Raw genomic sequence first — 21,413 nt, 5'->3', positions numbered from 1 at the left:
ATTTTTCCCCCCCCTGCATGAAAACAGTAACTCCCAGCTGCCTGTATTCAGCTGGGAGTTGCTATTTTCAGCAGTATTCTGATTAACAATGCCTCAGCAGAGCGCTGTTTAAGATGCTTCACGTGGTGAGATCTCTGAGGTTAAGCTTAGTCCTCTTCTTTCCTTGCTAGAGGGAGCAATATTAAATTTGCTGGTATGGAGAGGCAAGTTTGGTCCATCCTAAGCGAAGTGAATCTTTTCCTTTGTGTGTGCACTTGCAAGGGAAGAGCTAACAAAGAGCAGCTGTGAACTTGGAGGAAGCTTCATCTTTTTGTAAGTACCTTTGTTTGGCAAATGATTAACCCGTCACTGTTAACAATATGTAGAATAGCTTGCACGTATTTAGCTGGAAAAGAGCATAATTACTGGCAGAATCTTAACCTGCGGAAACCATGTTCTACTGCAAATCTGTACTAGTATGGAGGACCTTAATTTCAGAAAGGAAACTACCGCACGTGCTACTTCTCCTTACCTGCTAAGTCTCTTTCTTGATGCCTATTTTCAGCTCATTCAAAGTAAGATGCCATTTCAGCCTTAGAGTCATGAAAGTGATGGCCTTCTGGACAAAATTTCAGCATCCTGAAAAGGGTATCAGAAATCTGATATTGAGCTCTGGACATCCAGGTCTTACAAACTTAACCCTTCTGGCATTTCTCATCTTTATCGCATTGTTTGATATACCTGTTCTCAACCATGTCTTAGGAATTTCTTTATATTTGGGGCATTTTGCAGTCGGGGAAGTTACAGTTGCTGAGGCTGTTTCTAGGGCTGCCCACCTGCAATCACTGAACATGCCACTTCAGAAGCACAGCAGCGATGTCGTCTTCCACTTCTGTAGAGGGATTCTCTAGGCACTTCATCTGTGTCCCTCAAGAAAACCCTCTGCCTTCACAGTCAAAGACAAAAATAAACTTGCAGCTATGCAGGTGACCTTCTGAAATCCCTTTAACCAGGGATCACTTGAAAGATCTCCAAGGCATAGATGTGCTGGCTGCTTTTAGAGGCTTGCATTTGTTTTGGGAAAAACAGCGTATTTGACTCGCCCAGTGACAAAGGTTTCTTAAGCACAACGTTAAATGGCCCTTTCCTCCTTCCAGAAATTATTCTGTTTGCGTGATAATAGAGCAGAAATTGGAAAAATATAGTAAGAACTTTAAATAACTTTATTTTTAAAAATGTATTTATTTACATGCCGAATCTGTACAATATGCAATTAAAAATCCATATATGGTTTAAAAAAAAGAAAATCATATACAATATGGCTTTACACACCAACAGACTAGCTCTCAGAGTAGCCTGTCTGGCATTGCAAGGGTACAATGATGCATTCTTTCATAGACCAGTACGTAAGGCTACTTGTCCAGGATATAAAATAAAATACTGCAGTACCATGCCTTAGGAGGACTAAAGTAGTGAGGTTAAAGGCATGAAAGTTTCTGAGTGGTGGTGGTGAATGCACACCAGAACTCCTTAGGTTTGGTTTTCTTGGTTGGTTTTAAATGCATATGATTAAGTAGTCTCTTATGAGACCGTACATACTTGCTTCACTTTCTGAATCCTTTTAAATCTAAACACCAGAACACTACTGTCCTGTGGTCAGAGGTAAATGCTTCGCAAAGGATCTTTCTTTATTTGAGGCAGCTGTACAAAATACTGAGACTGTCAAATATGGCGTATCAGTCACTTCCACAGTATAACCATGCAGAGGCTTTTAACTACTGTTATTTCCATTTCAAACAGAAAACATCTGTACCATCCTGTTAAGCCACTTACCTATAGAAGCATTCTCTCCCTTGCTCTCTGAACAATTACAATGGCAAACTGATCAAATTCCCCAAACTGGAGAAAAAAGAGTAAGCTTTACATTAACATCTGTCACTAGCTGCATGCTGTTCATTACACAATCACAGTCTGGACTTCCACCTCCCCCTCCTGGGAAGCGATCACAAACTCTCCTGCATGTTCCATTATTTCAATGTCCTCGGATGCCACCATCGTCACCGTTGCTTCTTCCGTCTCGATGCTACCCTCCGTAGTCAGCACTGCTCCTTCTCCGATGGCAGAAGCCAGCGTCATAGCAACCTGCTCCGTGAGGCTTTCAGGGGTCGCGATGGTGATGGTGTCCGCAGCATCGGTGGTTACTTCAGAGTTTTCTGCCACAGTGACGTTCTGTACAATGATCTGGTGACCGGAGTTTGCTTGATTTACTATTTGTTGCACAACCTTCATAATGTGGCTGTCAACCTACATGAAGAGAAAAGAGGCCACGTTATTTCTTGGTGTATTGTACTCCGTTAGAAGGCAATTATCATCACCATAAACAGTGCTTGATGACCAGCAGGGCAGTACAACAAGCAGCATTTAACTCCAGTTTCCTCCAGCTGTTCACCGAAGTTCTCATCACCCCGAGAACAGCAGACTCCGAGGACGTGTCACACCTCATGTTGCTGAAGATGTTTTGCCAGCAGGGTACTTCTCACAGAAAGTCAAACTACTGTTTATAGAAAAATCTTAACGATGCATGCCCAGACATTGAAACTGGCTGCAAGTCAAGAGCCTAGCCAGCCTCCGACTTTGCAGCAACCGTTATTTTTAGCATTCAGTAATGCCTTAAGAGGATCATTTCCCCAAGGCTGAAGTGTTACCGTACAATTCGACTTAGCCAGCAGCTGCGCTCTCATGTGTGAAGCCATGCAAGTCACTAGCCACCACCACTGAGAGGATCTGGGCTTGAGAGAGCTCAGTCAAACCCAGTATGACCAGTATTATGTTTTTATACAGACAGGTCTGCAAAATTACAGAGGTAGGTACATTAATTATTTGAAGTTGGGTTTATTTATCATGACTTTTAGACACTAAAAATGATTCATTTCATCTACAGCAAGTCCCCAAAATAACAGTTTATGTGGCTGCTTTACCTCATGTCTTGTTCCCTCTATTATTTCAGTAGCTTCGCTGGTCTCCATGTCTTCAGTAGCAGTCTTGAAAGACAAAATATGATGATTCTCTTTTTAGATTATTATAAAAATATTTTATTACCAAGATATAAGACACTAAGATCTTTTACAAAAGTCTTTCTGTTCCCCCTGTGATGCAATAGCTACTCTAAAGACAGCTCCTCCTTGAAATTCTGTCCAAATGCTATTATTGAGAGCTACTTAAAAGTAATACAGAGCGCTCACAAATAACTGAAAGAGAACATCCTCTCTCAGCAGGACGTGGCCAACTGGCAGATTTTTCTCCTATTGTAGAAAAACTGTGGCAGCACTAAAGGGGCTCAATAAATGAACTGTGTTATTCTGCACGGATGTCTGCTCTTTGTCACGAAGGGGGAGAAAGCAAAATGTGTAATTCATTGCTTTTGGCAGCCGCAGCCAGTTAAAAACAACAGAGATTATTTCAGACAAAATAAGCTAAACAGAAATGGGAGAAAAGAGTAGGTAAAAGTTGAGGGAAAGCTGAAGCAAGTTTGTGAGGACATAAAATCTGGTATGGTGAGAAGTTCTCAGTCTCAGCCTTCTGATGAACTACTGTCAGTCTTCCCTGCATTCTCATTTTCCTGCCTGCGTTACACGCAGGACTTCAGAAGGGCGGTGAAGTAGGCTCCCGATGCTCTCCTTCTGAACAAGATTAATCCTACTTATTCCTAGGGTCATGCAGGCAGGGGTAGCACCAGATTGATCCTATTTTACCTTCTCCCAAAAGCCTTGATGAGGAACACGCACAACTGCAGTTTTTACCGACAAAATACCCTGCTAAGTTCAGAATGAAAAGGCTGTTTGCCCCACTTCTTACCTCAATGATGTATTCCTGAGTGTCCGCCACCACTGAAGAAAACTCCACCAAAACAGTGTGAGGATCTTCAGAAATGACTGTTGCAGCTAAGTTGTCAGCTGACTGACTCTCTTCAGACACCATCACTTCTTCCACCTCTTTCAAAGCAAGGAGGCAGCCACCTGAATGGTATTCCAAAAATGCCAGAAAAACATTATTTTTCATAACCGTCTCAAATACAGGAGTACCTGGAAAATACTACACAGCACAAATGAGACTCCTTTAACAGGATGCCACTGACAAGCAAGCAGCAGTCAGACGACAGGCTCTCATCCCACCAAGACAGGCCAAATAACGGCCTAGAAGAGGCCTACGTGACACCAGACAACTGAACTGAGCCTCGAGCAGAGCCACTGTCCAGTGTAATTTCAAAAAAATAGACAACTAAATTCAGATGCGTAAAACCACATAGGATTTCAAAAGCCATATGTGAAGAACATACAGTAAGACTTCTGGTATATTTTAAGTCGTGTATCTTTTCTGCTTATACATTACATTTCAGTATCTACCTAGGAAACTTTTTTTTTTCCTTGTATTGTCCTTTACAATCTCAATACATCATCATCGCTACCTGAAGAAGTTTGAAAATCCGTGCTTAGGAGCTAAAGGAGCAGCAGGTCCACTGCAGCTAATCTGATCAAACAAGATTGTCTATGAGAACTTAACTCTACTTAAAGACATTTTCCTCACAGAACATCCACACTTTGTGTTTTTACAGCGTTTCATAAAACCCCAAAATTAGTATGAACTTAATGCCAAAAAAATCCAATCGGTAAGTTTAACCGTAACACTGTGTGCCACATCACAAGTTTTACGGTCCTCTCACCTCTTCCGCAACACAGAAATCAAGATCTCTCTGGCATTACTTTACAAAAATGTTAATTTTCTCCCTCTTTGTGTATACCCTTGGAACAGAAGCACGTCACAATTCGGGGTAGACTCTTGTATGGTATAGGGTCTGTCTTCCCCACTTAGGACAGTGGCAACACCACAGAGACCATTTAAGCCAGAGTTTGGAGCAGAGAGACCATAACACCCCTGTAGTTAGATTCTTAATGCAAATTCTGTTCTGGTTATCTTTATTTAGATGATCTAGATTATATATTTGGTTTATAGCTGTTTGTTCAGCATCATTTTTGGCCAGAAAGATCACAATAGAAATATTCATTAACATAGATGAAAAAAAAAAATAATGCATCTCCTTCTAATGCAACTGCGATGCAGAGAAACAAATGGCCTTGGACAAAGGTCGTTAGATCCACTCTGAAAAAGCCATTACCATTCCGCCAAAAAGCAGCTTGTCCAAACCCAATCCTAGAACAACACACACACCCCCCACAGACAAGCTTTGCCATCTCACCTTTGGTTTTTAAGTGCCTGTTGAGAGTGCCGTGCTCTGCAAACCCTCGCCCACACTTGTAACACTTAAAAGGCTTTTCCCCCGTGTGATGGCGGATGTGGCGGACCAGCGAGCCCTTTTCCCGAAAGCCCCGACTGCAGTACTGACAGACATAAGGCTTATCCTCTAAATGCGTACGGAAATGAACTTGCTGGGCATTCTGTACAAAGAGAGAAGCAAGAGAAGGGCAGCTAAAGGGAAGGACAAACTCAAGCAAGCAATATTTTAGCTTCCAGGGTAAAAGTCAACATCTTTGAGGACTTCTTCTCATGTAAGACACGATAAATACTGGGTTTTATTATTATTACGTAATTTTTTCACACATGAAGGAACAGTTTCTTAAGAAACATGAAGGTTTTTCCAAGACTGTTCCTCTTTTCCCCACTAAAACAAAAGCTCCTTCTGGAGCTTCTGCTCTTACAAGAGGCAAGTGAGCTGGCAATTTGTTCTTTCAGAAGCACAGCCTCCAAACTTCTCCCAAACCCTGGCTCTGGAAAGGAAAATCTGAAGGCAAGCCTGTTGTGAGGGAGGCACACCTTTGTCTTGTACCGCTTGCCACACTTCGGACAGGAATACGGCCGCTCATCAGAATGTACTCTTCGATGCCCCTTCACATGTGCAATGGTCTTGTAGAGCTTGCCACACTCTCCACAGCGGAAACGCCGTTCGTTCACGTGCACTTCTTGATGCTTTTTTAGCAGATAGCCCTTTGTGAACTCTTTGCCACAGTCCTCACACTTAAAAGGCTTGTAATCTAGAGAGAGAGAGAGAGAGAGAGAGAGAGAGAACGCGTGGTTGATACAGGACAACCAGCATTAGCAAGTATCTAGTACATGCTGTAACAAAATTCTTACAAAAAAATTAACCCGGAGAAGGAGGGAAATTATATGTTTAACTGTGTGTATGGGCTTTGTCTCATTCGTAAGTAAATTCTGCTCAAATGTTGCTCTTACGGCCTTTGGTGCCTTTCAAGCAGCAGTTCCAGCCTATCAACCTGTTCTGCCTCACTAACCTTTTTATTGGCCTTGTCACAAAATTCTGCTTTCAAGGATGCAGTGCAGGCCCTGAAACATGGAAACTTTTTTTTTTTAAAAAAGTATTTCTTTCACCCTCCATTCTAGAGCTCAACCAAAGTCAACCTTTTCATATTTGTGTGTTACGCATCAATTGATTTTGCATGGCTAACGGCCACGTAAAGGCAAGGAATTTGAAACAGAGAAAGCTGTACTATGCTTAAGATCATAATAAGACACAGTGCATTTTAGACAACAGCTTAAACAGGAGAACTTTACCTAAATGACCTTTGATGTGTGTTTCAAGGGAAGTAGCTTCACTGAAGGCTTCATTACAGTGAGGGCAAACATAACTTTTGTACCCATTTGTTCTTTCTGCATCTGTCTATTGGAAAGAAAATGGTACAACATAAATATTTTTGTAGTAGTGTGTACAGTAAGTGTTGCTAACCAAATTCCCAATTAAATACTCCAGCTTTCGCAAGAAAGATATCTATATTGTTAAAAGGAGAGAGAGAGCATGCGTGTGTACTAACACTACACTTAAAGTATACGTGAAAAACATAACTAAAAAAGCTGACACAAAGGCACAGGCACAGGGAGAGATGCAGCGAGGATAACATGCGGGACGGTGAGGCTAACAGTGCTGTCCACAACCAAGCGCAGGCAAGGAAGATTAAGAAATTAATCTAGTTATAGAATACAAACATACAGACTCCGCTTGTTCTACTTCAACACGCTGTTCCCCACATGGCTCCTCTTCCGCTTCCACCACTTCATTTTCTAGTTCTTCTGTAGCAGCTACAGCAGGCTCATCTGGCTTTTGCATTTCCTCCATAGCGACTCTCTCTATCACAATACCCGAATTCCTCATGGCCTGCCTCAGCAGATTCTCGCTGTTCGCTTCCCCCTCGCATGGCAGCTCCTCAGGATGTGACTGCTGGAGGAATAAACAGCCCAGTAATTGGTACAGCAAATACACAGCTAGCCCTTTTTTTACAGCAACACTGCTACGACAGTCATTCTTTCTAGGGTGTCTAATGCTGTGATACAGGGTTGAAAGATCAACAAGGGAATGACCTTGGACTGGGGAGGAAGATGAGGTGAATCTGTACTCTGAAAAGACATAGTCCAAGGGATGATAAGCCTTTGCTCCTACCACAGAATCTCGTAGCAGGGAATGGTCAACAAAAACATCCTCTCACCTTCTGTATCGTCCAGTATGTGGTGGTGAACCCTACACATCCCCCTGTATGCTATACACGTGCTGCTAAGCTCAGCAGCAGCAGATGGCCAGACAAGGTCAGAGCAGAGTGCCTTCTATGTTCTCAGATGAAAAAGAGCTAATTAACCATTTACTTCCACCACACAGATTTATTCTCAGCACCTAAGAAAATTTTTTTCATGAGGTGAAATACTTCAAAACATTTCTTTGCATAAAACACATGAAGGGTATGTAAGAGAAATGACACTCACATCTTGGTCCAGGGATTTCCCATCGACAACAGGAAGTTCCTGCATTTGGACGTGGACTTCATGAAGAACGTTGCCTTTTGCATCTGTCACGAGATGAATCACGGGCGAGGTCTCGATGGATTCACTCGCTATTGATGAAACGGTGTCTGCGTTTGAACTACAGGATCCTTCAAGAAAAGCGGCACAATGAATCACTTGGTGTACTACCACCCCTCATCAATCAATTTGCTGTGCCCTACACAAAATGTGTCTTAGAATATGAGGTGCCTGTTAAAGCCAGCTTTGTACCAGATTCTCAAACGTTCTTCACAGTCAATGCCTGACTACGTGCACTTCAGGTTAATAGTTTAGCTCTATAAATTGTTTTTTCCTGTATAAAAGACACGAACTGAATACCACAGCGATGTTTTTTTCATAAATGAGAAAGAATTTGTAGTTCAAGTGCTGGGACCATGCTCGGTTTTATCAGACGCAGGGCAGCTATTAGCAGCATCACTGACCTGTTGGCAAATCATCTTTATTGACCACTATTTCTTTGTTCATGTTGAAGCGAATTTTTTCGGTGCAAGGTGTCAGAGATTTCAGGTGCCGAGTCAAAGCTCCTGATTCCCGGAAGCTTTTCCCACATTTCTTGCATTTGTACGGCCTTTCATCTGGAAATGACGAGAATCGAAACAACAGTATTAAACAAACCACGGCCAGCGACAGACTGCTAGAAGAACGCTTTCAGCTTCCTACAGTGAGCAGACACCGTGTTTATCCCAGAACCTCACATTGCCTCCCAGCACCCCAGATATCAGGGAGCTCCACAGTCTCAGCTTAGCAGAAGATGGAAAGCAGCAATAAATCCCACTGGAAGGTAAGCCGGATAACCACACACAGTGCACTCCCAGCAACAAGGAACTCTTATTTTGGAGAACTGTCTTACCAGTGTGACGCCGATGGTGTCGAATCAGAGACCCTTTTGTCCTAAAGGAAGTTCCACAGAGTTTACATTCATAGTCCTTTCTGCTGCTGTGAGTGATCATGTGAGCTTTGAGGATGCTGGCCTACAGAAAGAATTTCATTTTAAAAGATGTTCCAAGTGGTTAAGGATTTTACATTTCAACTGTGAAGAAAAACAATGCTCCTTCTGAAAGCAGAACTTTGCTTTTGAAAGTGTAGTATGCAGTAGAGAAGCACATTGTTGTTCAATCTTGAGACGTCTTAGTTAACAGCTAGCCTAAATAACTCGCTGACCCGAATGCAGCAGAAGTGATACTTACTGTTTTAAATGTCTTCTGGCATAATTCGCATACGTATCGCCCTTCTTTGTTAACCAGCAGCTTAACCTTTATCAGCTCTGTGGAAATATCCTGCTCCTGATCATCAGGGTTGCCTTGCTCTTCAGCGACTTCCCCATCAACGTCACCATTTGGGTTTTCAAAAACATGGTCTCCTGCAACAATGACTTCTTTGATGTGCCCACTACCTGGGAAAAGGATAGGAAGACAGTTATGTTCTTGACAAAAGAGAGCTTTACGCGACTAGAGCAATGTTTCAGCGTTTCATGCAGTAAGCAGGGGAGACAGGTGCTTTAAACCTGGAACACGGCTCTTTTCAAAGTTCTCATTATCACAGCATAAATATTAAAATGGACATTTCTGGAATGGAGTTTTTAATCGAGCTTGTGTTAATAGGGAGAGAACTGCAAAGCTGGCCTAGGGATGCCTGTCTCACAGCTCTGAGGTAATGCTCCGTCCCAAGTCCCCGTGCTCAGTCACACAGAGGTGTCACGTACCCAGCCGCAACACAAATCAAACAGAAGAGGTACACCGGGCAAGTAAACTCTTCCTAACTCGGCAGGGGTATAAAGGCAAGCGTCTGGAGGCTCACCTACTATAGCTGATGCGTTGCTGATTTCCTCTGCTATTGAAGATGCTTCAACAACTATATGAGCAACAGTTATCGACTCCTCGACAGAAGGAACAACCTGCTGCAACAGATAACGTTTTAGCAGAAAGGTTTTATTACCTTTAAAAACATTGTATTCTGTTCTTTCCCCTCCAACCCAACAGACCGTTGCATCCTAATTATTTTCAGCCACGGCTTGGGGAGAAGCCTGCTGTCACCTTTTGTACTTCTTGGTTGAGGAGCCCTGCTGATGCAGCAGAGAGAGCTTCTGGAGCTCGCTGGCAGACCTTTTGTAATTTGTGTTGCACGAATTCTTCCAAGGAGGTGAACTCCGACTGGCAGCGCCCACACTTATGCACGTCATCTTCATCTGCGATTTAAAATTCGGGCATCGGTTTAGGAAAATATGGCACCTATTAACGAGCAGCGTTCACATCAAAAACTTGTGTTCTGCTTGTCCGGGTGAGCTCCCCCGCCAGGAGAGAAGGGAGCCGGGGGGATGCGCTGCCGGAGGGTACTTTGGCTCCTGCGACGAGGCGATTTCTGGAGCGGGGCGGGGCGGGGCGATCCCCCCGGCCGGGCTCCGGGAACCGCTCCCGCGGCCCAGGTAGGAACGGGGCGCAGAGGGGGACGGAGACCCCGGCCCCAGCCGCCTCCCCGACCCCCGCTGAGAGACCCGGCGCAGCCGGGACCTCCCTCACCCCGCGCCGAGTGCCGCAGGGGCCGGTTCCGCCGCGCCGGGCCCCCTCAGGGGCCTCCGGGGGCCCCGCCGCCGCCCCCCAGGCCCCGCTTTCCCCTCGGCTCCGGCCGGGGCCCTGTCGCGGCGGCACCGCCCGCCCCGCGCCTGGTACCTTCCTCGCTGAAGGGCGCCGGGAGGCTGAGGAAGCCGGCGGGGCCGGCGGGCGGTGCGGCGGGGCCGGAGCCCGCGGCCGCCGCCCCCTCCCGCTCCTCGGCCGCGGCTGCCGTAAGCCCCGCCGGCCCCGCGCTCGTTGCCATCGTGGCCTCCATGTCGCAACGAGCCGCACCGCCAAGATGGCGGCTTTACGGCCGTGTCGTCATAACAACGGGCCGCGTGCCGGGGGACGGGCCGCCGCGGGGGCTCGGCGGGGAACGCGGTCGCCGCGCAGGGGTTCCGGGGCCGCGCGCGGCCCGGGAGCCGTTGGGCGGTGTTGGCGGCCGGCCCCCGTGGCCCCCGGTGACCTCTGACCCCTGTGCCCAGGCGGACCGGAGCCTAACGAGTTACCTAACGAGCCCCCGGGGCGGCCGGATGGCCCAATGGGCCGCGGAGCGCCTGGGGTGACCGCGCGCTCCCGGCCAATGGCAGCGCGCGGAGGGCGGGCCGGCGAGGCGGTCGACCAATGAGAGCGGAGCGGCCGTCAGCGGCGCCGTGCGGAAGGGCGGGAGAGGGCGCCGGGCGCCGGCTCCCGGCGGGGTGGGCGGGGCCGCCGCCGCCACCTCCCAATGGGGGCGCGGGCCGCGCGAGGAACGGCCAATGGGAGCGCGGGCCGGCCGCGGCGCGGCCAACGGCGGCGGACGGGGGGCGGGCGCCCGGCTGAGGCGCGGCGATGGCGGCCATGGCGGGCGGCGGGCCGCGGCGGTGCCGGCGGCTGGAGGCCGAGGCGGCCCGCGCCGTGCTGGGCGCCGCCGACACGCTGCTCTTCGACTGCGACGGCGTGCTGTGGCGGGGCGAGGCGGCGGTCGGCGGCGCGGCGGCGGCACTGGGCCGGATGGCGGCGGCGGGCAAGCGCCTCTGCTACGTGACCAACAACAGCAGCCGGACGCGCGCGGCCTACACCGAGAAGCTGCGGCGGCTGGGCTTCCCGCCCGCCGAGCCCCGCCACGTCTTCGGCTCGGCCTACTGCGCCGCCCGCTACCTCCGCCAGGCCCTGCCGCCCGGCGCCGCCGCCTACGTGCTGGGCAGCGCCGCGCTCGCCGCCGAGCTGGAGGCCGTCGGCGTCCCGCACCTGGGGCCCGGCCCCGCCGCCCTGCCCGGCCCCGCGCCCGCCGACTGGGCCCAGGCGCCGCTCGACCCCGCCGTGCGCGCCGTCCTCGTCGGTTTCGACGAGCACTTCAGCTACGCCAAGCTGTGCCAGGCCCTGCGCTACCTCCTGCGCGGCGGCCCCGACTGCCTCCTCGTCGGCACCAACCGCGACCACCGACTCCCGCTCGAGGGCGGCACCGCCATCCCCGGTGCGCGGGGCCGGGGGGGGCCGGGGGGCGGCCGGGCACCTCGCCTGCCGCCCGGCGGGTGCGGGGAAGCGGCCCCGGCCCCGCCAGAGCCGCCCGAGGCGAGTCCCCAGGCTCCGGGGCCTCCCCGGCCTCGGCCCTGTGTCTCAGGACAAGGGCAGCATTAGGCTGGTACCTCGGTGTGGCAGCCCGGGTGGCCTGGCGCCTGGGCTTCCCCTCCTCCTCACTGCACCCCCTAAAAGAGGGAGAATCTTTGTTGATCCTTTACTCGGGGAATAGTGGTTCCTTTTTGATCTGGATGTGGGATGGGATTCCAGCCTCCTGGCAGAATATGCACTGCCTCTTCTGGAACTAACCTGTTTCTCTGCCTGTCCTGCTGTGAGGCTGAAGTGTTGTGTTTCCAAAGCATCGCGTGGTTTTGTACTGGCTCGTGTGGATGCCCAGAGTCTCCTGCAGCCTCTAATCAATGTTTTCTGTTTTCTCCCTAGGGACCGGCTGCCTGGTAAAAGCAGTGGAGACGGCAGCCCAACGCGAGGCATTCATCGTCGGAAAGCCCAACCGGTACATGTTCGATTGTGTGGCGAGCGAGTTCGACATCGATCCCGCTCGTACCATCATGGTGGGAGATCGGCTGGACACAGACATCCTCATGGGCAACAGCTGCGGCCTCACCACGCTGCTGACGCTGACTGGGGTCACCACGCTGGACGAAGTGAAGAGCCACCAGGAGAGCGACTGTCCTGCCAGGCAGAGCCTGGTTCCCGATTACTATGTCGACAGCATAGCCGACCTTCTCCCAGCGCTGGGGGATTAATATAGCAAAATGCTCGCAGCCTCTGCAGCAGTACCCCGCAGAGGGCCCCTGTTAATCACCTTGTGACAGTAACGTACTCACTAGGATACCACCTGGAGTTAGCAACCCTTAGCTTTTTAACCTTTGTGTCCTCTCGATATGATGTTGTTTACATCTCAGTCTTTAAATGCACTTTGAAACAAAGAGGGCATTACGGTGTCACCCGTGTCCTGTGGGCTTGGGGCGTTTTTTTAAATTATAAGCAACACATCTCTCCAAATGTTTGTGATACTTGATGTCACGTTGTCCTCTAGACTGAGTTGAGTAAAGTAGAGCTGGTTGATCTGAGGAAAAGAACCCAACAACTTGCAGCGCGTCCTCGCCTGGACGGGCCACGGCTCAGTCTGGTTTATTCAGGGAAATGACTCTTGGAGCATGTAGCAACTTAGCAGCTGTGTTTGGAAATGCTTGCAGTGGCTGGCAGAATTAGCGTTTGGCCTTAGATTGATTATTTTTATTTTTTTTTTCCCCTTGGACGGGGTCCTGTTTAGCAGTACAGCCCGCTGCAAGCGCAACGTCAGGTCACAGAAACGGAAATCCGTCTCCTTTATTTGATTGTTGCAAATTGCACTTGTGATGCGGATGAGGATGATTCTACTTGGAGAACACAAATGGTGTCTTCTGTGTACTGTGTTTGTCCAAGTGTTGGATGTATGTGTAAAGTGCATGTACACACAAGAACTACCCTGATCCTAAATATATATCAGAATATATTTAAAATATGAATTTAAGTATAGTATATGATAATATATCTTGTTTCCCACAAGGGAGGATAAGAGGAATGTACTTTGATCACAGTAGGTTTAATTCTCCTTTTGCATTTGGTAATGCAGAAAGTCTGTAACCACGTAGGACTGTCCTTCACTGCTGCTGCTTCCCAGAAATAACTGAATTAGTACCGAGTTAGTTCTTACGCTTCCCTCAGCATCAAAACAGCCGCTTGCTTTGGCTTTAGCTGGAGAATCCAAATTAACGCTCAGTCCGCGGGGGATGGATGTCATACAGGGTACAGCTTTCCACTGAAATAAGGCTGTAAGCGTACTGGCTGTGTGCGACGATGGCACGTGCTTCCTTTAAATACCTGAGGTTAATATCTTCCGCGTGTGTCTGGCGTGGGGGCCCGGCACAAGTTGCTTGCCTGAAGAGGAGTGCTTGCTTGCTTGCTCAGGTGATGATTTCATTTTGGTCTTTAGGTGGGTTTGGGTGATGCACGGCTCAGGCCACGGGGTAGAGTTTTATGCTGGCTGAATCGAAGGCCACAGTTGAAAGCGTTTGCATTACAGAATTAAATGAAAAATTATATATGCAAATAACATGCTTTTATTCCATAGATTCCACTATCAGCAGTTAAATTGAAACACTAGCCTTCCTTCATCTCCCACTGTGCAGCTGAATAGCTCTAGCAGCGTGTCGATGCCGTTTCCTTCGGCTCGGACACTCGGAATGAGTAGACTTGCCACCTCGTTTGTACAGCAATAACCGTGCAGTTCGTATTGTCTTTCAGTGTTACCAGAATATGAGCTGGATCTTGTAAAAGGGTGTTCGTTTGTAACTCGGAGTTGTGTAAGGAAGGATGGATAATCTCCCCCCTGTTCCTGTCTCCAGCTGGAAGGCTGTGACTGGGTAAAGTCGCAGAGCGATGCTTACAGATAGAACTTTCACTTTGAGTAACATGGAAATGGACATTACGGGTTTACTGCAGGTAGGGTCCGACTTAACGATGTGTTTGATTCCGTTCCAGTATCTGGTGCTTTTAATTTCAGAAAATGTCAAGTAAAGTAGTAGATGCCAGGAGAGGCGTTCAGCCTCGTTCCTGCCGAGTACTGGTCACTGTACAAGGGAACCATTACCTCGATTCACGTATGCCGAAATGTACTGGTGAAGGTGTCAATCATGCTTCAAAACTCTGTATCAACTTCCAAACGGTTTTTAAGCCTCTACTTGAATTCACATTAAACTTACAAACCTGCTTTCCCCTGGTATTGTCTTATTTTGTAGTCTTTTCTCTGTGAGCTTTGGTGCAGCTGTACGGTGTGGAAATGTTGGGAGTTAGGGTTGCAGTTTGTGTTTATCATCTTTACTCCTTACATACAGTATCGGGGAAAGAAATCCAAGCCCTGGAGTATATTTCTTCGGTTTAGACACCCAGAGCTGTGCGGGGCTCTCAGCATGGGCTGGGATTTACTTCGAGTAAGAGTACAGCACAGAGCAGAATGCAATAATCCTTTCACAAGCAATGTTTTACAGAGGGTTTTGTTTCATTCCTGTGCCTTGGATTAGGCAGGGCATAAATTTCTTAAAGTAGGAAAGTGTCTGCTGCATGGCCGTTAAAACCTCTGCAGGGAGAACACCCTGTCTGCGTGTTGCAGCTTGTTTTTCAGATTTCTTGTGCTCGGCTCGGCTGCAGCAGAAGCCAGCTAGCAGGCTGCGCGGCACGGAGCGCTGCCCGAGCTCTGCCACGCCTGGGTTGGCAGAAGCAGAACTGGTGGTCTGACTGTTCCCGTTTCCATCTGAGCCGCAGCACGGGACGCTGAGGTCTGGCGTTCTCAGTTTTGCCGTTTTAAAGGAGTGACCGTGATGGTTGACTCTCACTGGCCGCAGCGTTCAGGTGTGTGAGTTCACGTCCCACAGAAGCAGCGTGCTAGAATGGGGTGGTGATCTACTGAAATAGCTCATTTTTGACTTAGAGAAGGAAAGAGGCTGAGTGAGGAGGAGGGTTGCTAATGCTCTGATGATGAAAAACTCCAGGATGAGCTGCCCTCTTGGCTGAGTTTGATCCGTCCTGGGCTGTGCTTGATAGGAAAATGTCTAAAAGCTGTATTTTCCCTTGATAGATACCACGTGAAGGAATTCTGTTGAGCTTTTCCTTGCCTCCGTTCAGTTGGTTACGTCTGGCTGGCAGGTCTCAAAAACACAAAGCCCTCATGGGGAGCTCCTGGACTGCTCAGGAAAACCACGCTCTGGGAACACTGTTCCCCGCGGGGTGTTTCTCGTCGCAGGGCAGGGGTGTTAGCACGAGTGCAGCCCGGGTTGTGGCGATGACTTTGTAGCCGAGATGGATCCTTTTCCCCGGGGTCTGAAGGAGGCGAGGTCCGTAGGTGGAGCACAAGCGCGTCTGTGCAGACAAGGCTCGCAGGGCAGCAGCCTGCAGGATAAACAGTTGGCTTCAGCCCGCGGAGCTCCGGCAGCACAAAGTTCATGTTGAAATGTAGAAATAACTGATGACAAGGGCAGGCTGCCACTTTTCTCTATTCATTGTACCTCTTAATGAGACTCTCCCAGTCCCGCTATTAGGGCCTGCCAGCAGGGAGGGCGGACACAAAGCCCCCGATTGTCGTCCACCTGCCCCCCTCCCGCCGGCCCGCAAGGTGAGCAGGAAGAGCAGTTTTATGCACCGACAGCATCGCTCGGCAGCCCTGGGTTTTACCCCCCCTTCCCTTCTCCTCTCCCCAGGTGGCAGCTCTAAGGTTTCACCCTCCCCGTAGGTCTGAGTTGAGGAGCTCCTGGCTGGGAAGCCCTTTGGCCGAAGGGACACGTATTTATGTTTCGTGGGTGCACGCTTAGGTTTCCCGGGCGTGCCTGGAGTTGGGGATCATGCACAGTCTGTGGGCTGGCAGGAGGCAGAGCTGCAGGAGCGAGGTCCTCGTCTGAAGTGGAGGATGGAGGGCAGGAACGGCACCGGCAGTGCTGTCTCTGCAGTGAGTATCCCTGGTCCCCCAGCTATCGCAGAGTCCCTACTCTGTGCTTGCTTGATTCCTCTTTTGAAGGAGCTGAGCTCCTGCTGCTCCCATGGATCCTGGTAAGATTTTGTTCATCCCCAAACTCAGCACGCCACGGTTCAGCTCCTTGTAAGGCAGCTGACTCCATCAGCTGGATTTTCTTCTAAGTGCCCGGGCTTACCCGGCATAAACCGATGGTACAACAAGGCAGGGCAGGGCCGTCAGGTTCGAGATGCCAAAGCAACCCGGCTCGCAGCTGCAGAGCCGCTCGGGATGCGTGAGCACGTGTGAACTGCAGCCTGCCGAGGGACAGGAGTCGCTGGATTTCTTTATTTGCACCTTTCCCACTTGAGAGAATTTCGTTAGCTCTTGAAAACCTGCCTGTTATTGTAGGGCTTGGCCTCTATTGCATTTGAATTGCTGAGCTTTCAGCTTTGCGCAGTTTTAACTTTGTTAAGACTCGCTGCTTTTCTAGTGGAATGTATCTGGAAGTTACAGATGCCTGAAAAAGATCAGTAACTGACCCAGAGGCGTGAAGAGCCAGTTCCTTGTGCGGCTGTAGCAAATCCAACCATGGGCATTTATTGGATTTCTCTATGTGCTTCAGAAGATTGAGAAAGAGATTATTTTTTTAAGTGGGGTTGAAACTATTATTGAAAGCACATTCTTTCTGCTTTGTAAAAATTTTTTAATGTGCCATTAAGTTAAATTTAATTGTTTCTATATAAGAATCAAAGTGAATTTTAATCGAGCCACTAGAAATGCCACATGACTGCCAAGCTCTTTTGCTTCAAGTAACAGCTTGGTCTGCGTGAAGAGCAACTTATCAAGAAAATAAAATACAACCAAATATACAGAGGGGGGTGGAAGCAGGATCATTCCACACAGGGCCTGTTTCAAATGCTGAAGGTTCTCCTGGGGATTTCTGCTATAAACCACAATAATTTAATTTGCTGCTGAAGTGCAGCAGCAGCCCCTGTTTGTGGAAAGCTTCCTGCTCCAGCCCTTCCTCAGCAGGTTTGCAGCGTTTGCGTGCTCCCCTGGCCGCAGGAGGAAAGTGCTCTGCTGCGGGAGTGCTGGTTACTGGGATGTCAGATCTGAAACCCCATCGCTGGGGGATAAAAGTGACATTATTCCGGGGCCGCTGTGATGTTCTGGCAGTTCTGCATTCAAATCCCAGCAGTTTGCACAGTGATTTGTGTCGTGAGCGGGAAGTGCGTTTTATGGTGAAGGATAACCAGCAGAAGGGTTAACTTTAACTCCTGCTCTTTCCTTCTTTCGCCTTGGCTCCCAGGACAGGAGGGCCGCAGCATGCTTCACAGCTCCATCCAGGACGTGCTGGATCATCTTGTCTGTTGCCTTGTTTTTTGCAGTTGTTGGCATCAGCGTTGTGGGGGTTCTCAGCTTCTCCCCCAGCTCTGCCCAGGTAAGGGATCCCGATCCAGGCAGAAAACCTCCTCCTGCCTGCAGTCCTGATTTGTGTCGGAAGCACTTGCCGGGAGGGAGGAACGGGCTGAGATCAGGGCTGGGTTTGGCCAGCTGCCCCATCGCAGGCAGCCTGCAGGCAGAAGGGCAGGAAGGCGCCGGCAGCGCTGCAGGCAGCGAGCTGAGCAGTGGCTCTCGCACCCCTGCAACGCGCCTGCCAGAAACCGTTGCTTAAATTAGAGGAACTTCAGTGCATCGTTTGTAATTATAGCTGCAAGCTGGTATTTTGCTAAGCAGGCACGTTCCAACGTGCGGCTGTGGCCGCTGAGGCGCGGGGGGAGCGTGCCTGCTGCCAGTGAGCTGCGCTGGCTGGGGAGGCAGATCCCAGCCTCCCCCCGTGCGCGGCTGCGGCAGAGGCTGGCGAGTCCCCCGGCCCTTTCCTCCGGCACCCTGGCAGGGTGGGAGTCTTTGGCATGAGGGTCACTGGCACCTCTCCCCCAGCCCCACGTGTCGGAGAGCGGTCTGCTTCACAGATCTGCTCCCCTCCCTTGGGTCAGAGCTTGCTGCTGTCGCTAATAATTCAGAGAAGCAACAGGGACCAGCGAGGGGGGACGTCGGCAGGGAGATGCTGTGCACAGACACTGAACGGCTGATGGCTGGTGCTGCCCTCCCTCTCTTTGTGCCCAGGCTGGCTCTCAGCTCGTCCGGCTAACGCTCCAGGGCCAGCAAGACCCACTGAGGAACCAGACAGCCTTGGTGGACGAGTCCAGGAGCACCGTGACCTACTACATAACCTCGCAGAGTAACCACACCGCCGTGGTGCTGTATGACAGCAGGAATGTAAGTGTGTTGGGATAATTACCTGCCTTGCTAGCCTGGAAGCAAGCAGAGGAGCCCAGGCTGCTGAGAGAAGAGCTACTGGGGTGAGAGCAGGAGGTGTAGACCAGGAAAAACATCAACCAGCTACTGTTTGGTGCCTTTCTCTGCACCTTTAGTTAGGAAAGATAAGGCAGGGCAAAAGAAGGAATGTCCGTTTTTTGGGCTCTTAAGACAGCTGCAGGTGCGTGCCGCTGCCTGCTCTCACAGGTCACAATCTGTCTCGCAGGGCTATGTGTGCTACAAACCCATGGAGCAGCGTGCATGCTACCTGAAGAGGATGGACACCTGGGACCTCCAGACCCTGCAGACATCTCTCAACACATCTGAGCAGAGAGTGAGCAGCTGCTGCAGCCGTTCCCTGAGGCGGCTGAGTGGACGGGGTGATGAATTAGGCTTTGCATGGAGTCCTGGCTCGCTGAAGGCCCTTTCCTGCATGGATATGTGTTTGCAGTAGCGACTCTAACACCAGCATCCCAAGCGTGGCTGAATGAGGGCACAGGCTCTCCCAGTCAGGGGTAGCAGCAGCAGCCCCCTGTTCTGGGCGATCCACTGCTCAGGGCGGGCTGGGTTGGTGTCTTGCATAGGAGGAGAGCTCTGCCTTGCAGCACTGGGCTCAGTGTGCGAGCTCAGAGCAACAGCTCCTGGTTTTATCGATATCCTATCTTCTGTGAGAAACAGCAGAGTTGCGGGTCAGGGAAGGGGGCTATGTCCCACAGAGGTGAATAGCAGGGCTCTTGCAGGACCCGCTCCCACTGGATTCTGTTACCTGCTTAAAAATCTGGTGAACAAAAAACAAAGGGGGTTTGATAGCAATTCACAGGGAAGAAAGTTGGAGTAAATCATGTATACGGACCCTCTGAACAAAATGTTAATGAATGCACGGGCAAGGGGCAGATTCTGTTTCAAGAAGACAGAAGGCCCTGCGTTTTTGTGCCCCTGCCATCTGCTCTCCATTTCGTTGGGGGCCCCTGGGGGTTCCTTGTCCCTCGCCTGCCGCTCCCCCCAGCCGGGAAGCGTTTAACCCAGAGGAGTGTAGGAACACAGCACCCATGAAAGCAGGGTACCAAAGGGGATGCAAGGAGGAGAAAGCATCTGCCAGGCTCTGAGGTTCCTTAATGGAGGTAAAAGAGTTGGTGGTGCTGGGGCTGTCAGCAGCCCATGCGGCCACCAGCAGCCCACACGGCCATCAAATGGGAACCAGCACTGAGGAGCCTGAGCTCAGCCTTTTCTGGTCCCAGCCACCATGGGGCTGAAGGATGCTGATTTGCGTCACACCCGGCGCGGGGGGCTCTGCTGCTGTGTGTGGCGAGGGGACATGGCTGCCGTGGGTCACCACAGCTGTGGGCCAGCCGAACCCCGGGGGTGGTGGCGGTGCTGGGCAGGCAGGCGTGGCTCAGACCAATGCTCCTCTGCCAGCAGGCTGTGGTGGTTGTGACACCTGGCACAACATGGTGTTTTAGCTCCAGGCCTGGGGACAAAGCAGCCCAGCGAGGGGCCCAGGAGGAACCATCCCCCCGGCTTCCCAAGCTGCAGGGCTAGCGAGGGGCTGTGGGCTGTCCCCGCTCCAGCCTCGCCCCTGGCAGCCAGGCTTCTCCTGGGAGGCTGCTCCGGGCAGTGCGGGCATCCCGGTGGGATGGGGCAGCTGTTGGGAGAAACCCACCCTTACTGCTGGGGTAGAGACTGCTCTTTGGGTGCCTCGAAAGCGAGAGCAGGTCTGCGGGGCTGGAGGGCAATGCTGGGAGGAGCAAAGTGCCTTGGGAGAAATTAACAGGGACATTTCTTTCAGGTTGATCAGATGCTACGTCAGAATAACCAGACCAAGTACTACCGGGAGTTCCTGGGCATTCTGGTGGGGGAACAAGTGGACCCCAAAAGCCTGGGGGAGGCTGTCCAGACCCTGTGTGAGCAGACATCCATCTTCTGGGTCAGGAGAGGGGAGGGTAAGTTGTATGCGTCCCTTTCCAGAAGAGGAAAGCGCAATTGTTTCTAGTACATCTAAGAGGAGCAAGCTCTGCTGCGCAGAAGCTGACGCACATCCCAGGACTGGCTGCCAAGGCCCGGGACGGGACAGGTGACCTCTAGTTCAAAATCAAGCCATTGTTTAGCGATCACCGGGTGCTGGCTCGGACCCACAACCTGCAGTGAACTGTGGTGCTGGCTGGGAAAGCCCCCTTCCCCAGGCAGCGCAGCCTGTTCGCACGGCCCGACCGCAACACAGAGCAGTCCCCTGCAACGCTGTTGGCTTAATACTTGTCACCTTAATCTTCACCAAAAGCAGCCTGCCGAGCTCTCATTCTGTTCTGTCTCACTTTAGCTTTAATGAGAAACCTCGTTCCCTGAGGCTTTCCACTTGTTTGGCTCCCCAGGGACTCGTATCTGCAGGACTGCAAAAGCATTCCTCTCACCCTGCTTCTGTCCTTGCTCATTTGGCAGGTCCGGGGAAGCAGCGGCTGATCTACCTTTGCATTGACATCTGTTTTCCAAGCAACGTTTGTGTGTCTATCTGCTTCTATTACCTCCCTGAGTAAGTCCTGCAGCCGAGGATGCCTTCTCGCTGCTCTACATACTTGAACTGGATTCCTGAAAAGCCTCTGATTTCAACAAGGAAGGTAACATCTACAATATTCCCCAAAAGCTTCCTGCCGATTTCATGCTGCAGTTCAGGAGATTTTAGAAAAATAACAGGACTCTGTTCA

At 50.4% G+C, this 21,413-nt stretch overlaps 3 protein-coding genes across 7 annotated transcripts; 2 read left to right on the top strand and 1 right to left on the bottom strand.

Moving 5' to 3' along the window:
* Positions 1 to 1,184: 1,184 nt before the first annotated feature.
* On the bottom strand, positions 1,185 to 10,921 carry E4F1 (E4F transcription factor 1). Of its 5 annotated transcripts, none has more exons than XM_087732007.1 (14): positions 10,506 to 10,921; positions 9,873 to 10,024; positions 9,637 to 9,736; positions 9,027 to 9,232; positions 8,690 to 8,810; positions 8,262 to 8,414; positions 7,762 to 7,928; positions 6,998 to 7,222; positions 6,565 to 6,670; positions 5,809 to 6,026; positions 5,234 to 5,432; positions 3,835 to 3,995; positions 2,958 to 3,020; positions 1,185 to 2,283 (listed from the first exon to the last, which is right to left on the bottom strand). In XM_087732007.1, exons 1-14 carry the CDS (start codon positions 10,660 to 10,662, stop codon positions 1,936 to 1,938), a joined length of 2,376 nt encoding a protein of 791 aa, XP_087588133.1. In that variant the 5' UTR covers positions 10,663 to 10,921; the 3' UTR covers positions 1,185 to 1,935. The 5 variants fall into 5 exon arrangements, with proteins under 5 accessions (XP_087588133.1, XP_087588134.1, XP_087588131.1 ...); XM_087732008.1 differs by having other exon boundaries at positions 9,637 to 9,733; positions 10,506 to 10,920; XM_087732005.1 differs by having other exon boundaries at positions 6,998 to 7,225; positions 10,506 to 10,919.
* Positions 10,922 to 11,203: 282 nt separating this feature from the next.
* Positions 11,204 to 14,674, top strand: PGP (phosphoglycolate phosphatase). The gene is made up of 2 exons (XM_087734282.1): positions 11,204 to 11,844; positions 12,330 to 14,674. Exons 1-2 carry the CDS (start codon positions 11,220 to 11,222, stop codon positions 12,653 to 12,655), a joined length of 951 nt encoding a protein of 316 aa, XP_087590408.1. The 5' UTR covers positions 11,204 to 11,219; the 3' UTR covers positions 12,656 to 14,674.
* A 1,058-nt stretch (positions 14,675 to 15,732) lies between these two features.
* BRICD5 (BRICHOS domain containing 5) lies at positions 15,733 to 21,285 on the top strand. The gene is made up of 6 exons (XM_087733574.1): positions 15,733 to 16,392; positions 17,787 to 17,839; positions 18,526 to 18,678; positions 18,944 to 19,051; positions 20,504 to 20,657; positions 21,151 to 21,285. Exons 1-6 carry the CDS (start codon positions 16,236 to 16,238, stop codon positions 21,243 to 21,245), a joined length of 720 nt encoding a protein of 239 aa, XP_087589700.1. The 5' UTR covers positions 15,733 to 16,235; the 3' UTR covers positions 21,246 to 21,285.
* Positions 21,286 to 21,413: the final 128 nt, after the last annotated feature.

The sequence above is a fragment of the Nipponia nippon genome, unplaced genomic scaffold (assembly GCF_047370975.1).
Source record: "Nipponia nippon isolate SJK-2023a ecotype South Korea unplaced genomic scaffold, ASM4737097v1 scaffold_5, whole genome shotgun sequence".
Classification (NCBI taxonomy): domain Eukaryota; kingdom Metazoa; phylum Chordata; class Aves; order Pelecaniformes; family Threskiornithidae; genus Nipponia; species Nipponia nippon.
This window is presented reverse-complemented; position numbering and strand designations above follow the sequence as displayed.

What these genes read in the sequence shown, in the direction of transcription:
- E4F1 (XM_087732005.1), bottom strand. Translation starts at nt 10,662, where the DNA reads ATGGAGGCCACGATGGCAACGAGCGCGGGGCCGGCGGGGCTTACGGCA. An exon ending in GCCAGAAGACATTTAAAACA is followed by an intron (nt 8,811 to 9,026) that starts GTAAGTATCACT and finishes TTCTTTCTGTAG; the next exon opens with GCCAGCATCCTCAAAGCTCA. An exon ending in ACACATCAAAGGTCATTTAG is followed by an intron (nt 6,027 to 6,564) that starts GTAAAGTTCTCC and finishes CTCTCTCTCTAG; the next exon opens with ATTACAAGCCTTTTAAGTGT.
- PGP (XM_087734282.1), top strand. Translation starts at nt 11,220, where the DNA reads ATGGCGGCCATGGCGGGCGGCGGGCCGCGGCGGTGCCGGCGGCTGGAG. An exon ending in GGGCGGCACCGCCATCCCCG is followed by an intron (nt 11,845 to 12,329) that starts GTGCGCGGGGCC and finishes TTTTCTCCCTAG; the next exon opens with GGACCGGCTGCCTGGTAAAA.
- BRICD5 (XM_087733574.1), top strand. Translation starts at nt 16,236, where the DNA reads ATGTTTCGTGGGTGCACGCTTAGGTTTCCCGGGCGTGCCTGGAGTTGG. An exon ending in TCTCCCCCAGCTCTGCCCAG is followed by an intron (nt 17,840 to 18,525) that starts GTAAGGGATCCC and finishes CTTTGTGCCCAG; the next exon opens with GCTGGCTCTCAGCTCGTCCG. An exon ending in TGCTGTATGACAGCAGGAAT is followed by an intron (nt 18,679 to 18,943) that starts GTAAGTGTGTTG and finishes TCTGTCTCGCAG; the next exon opens with GGCTATGTGTGCTACAAACC.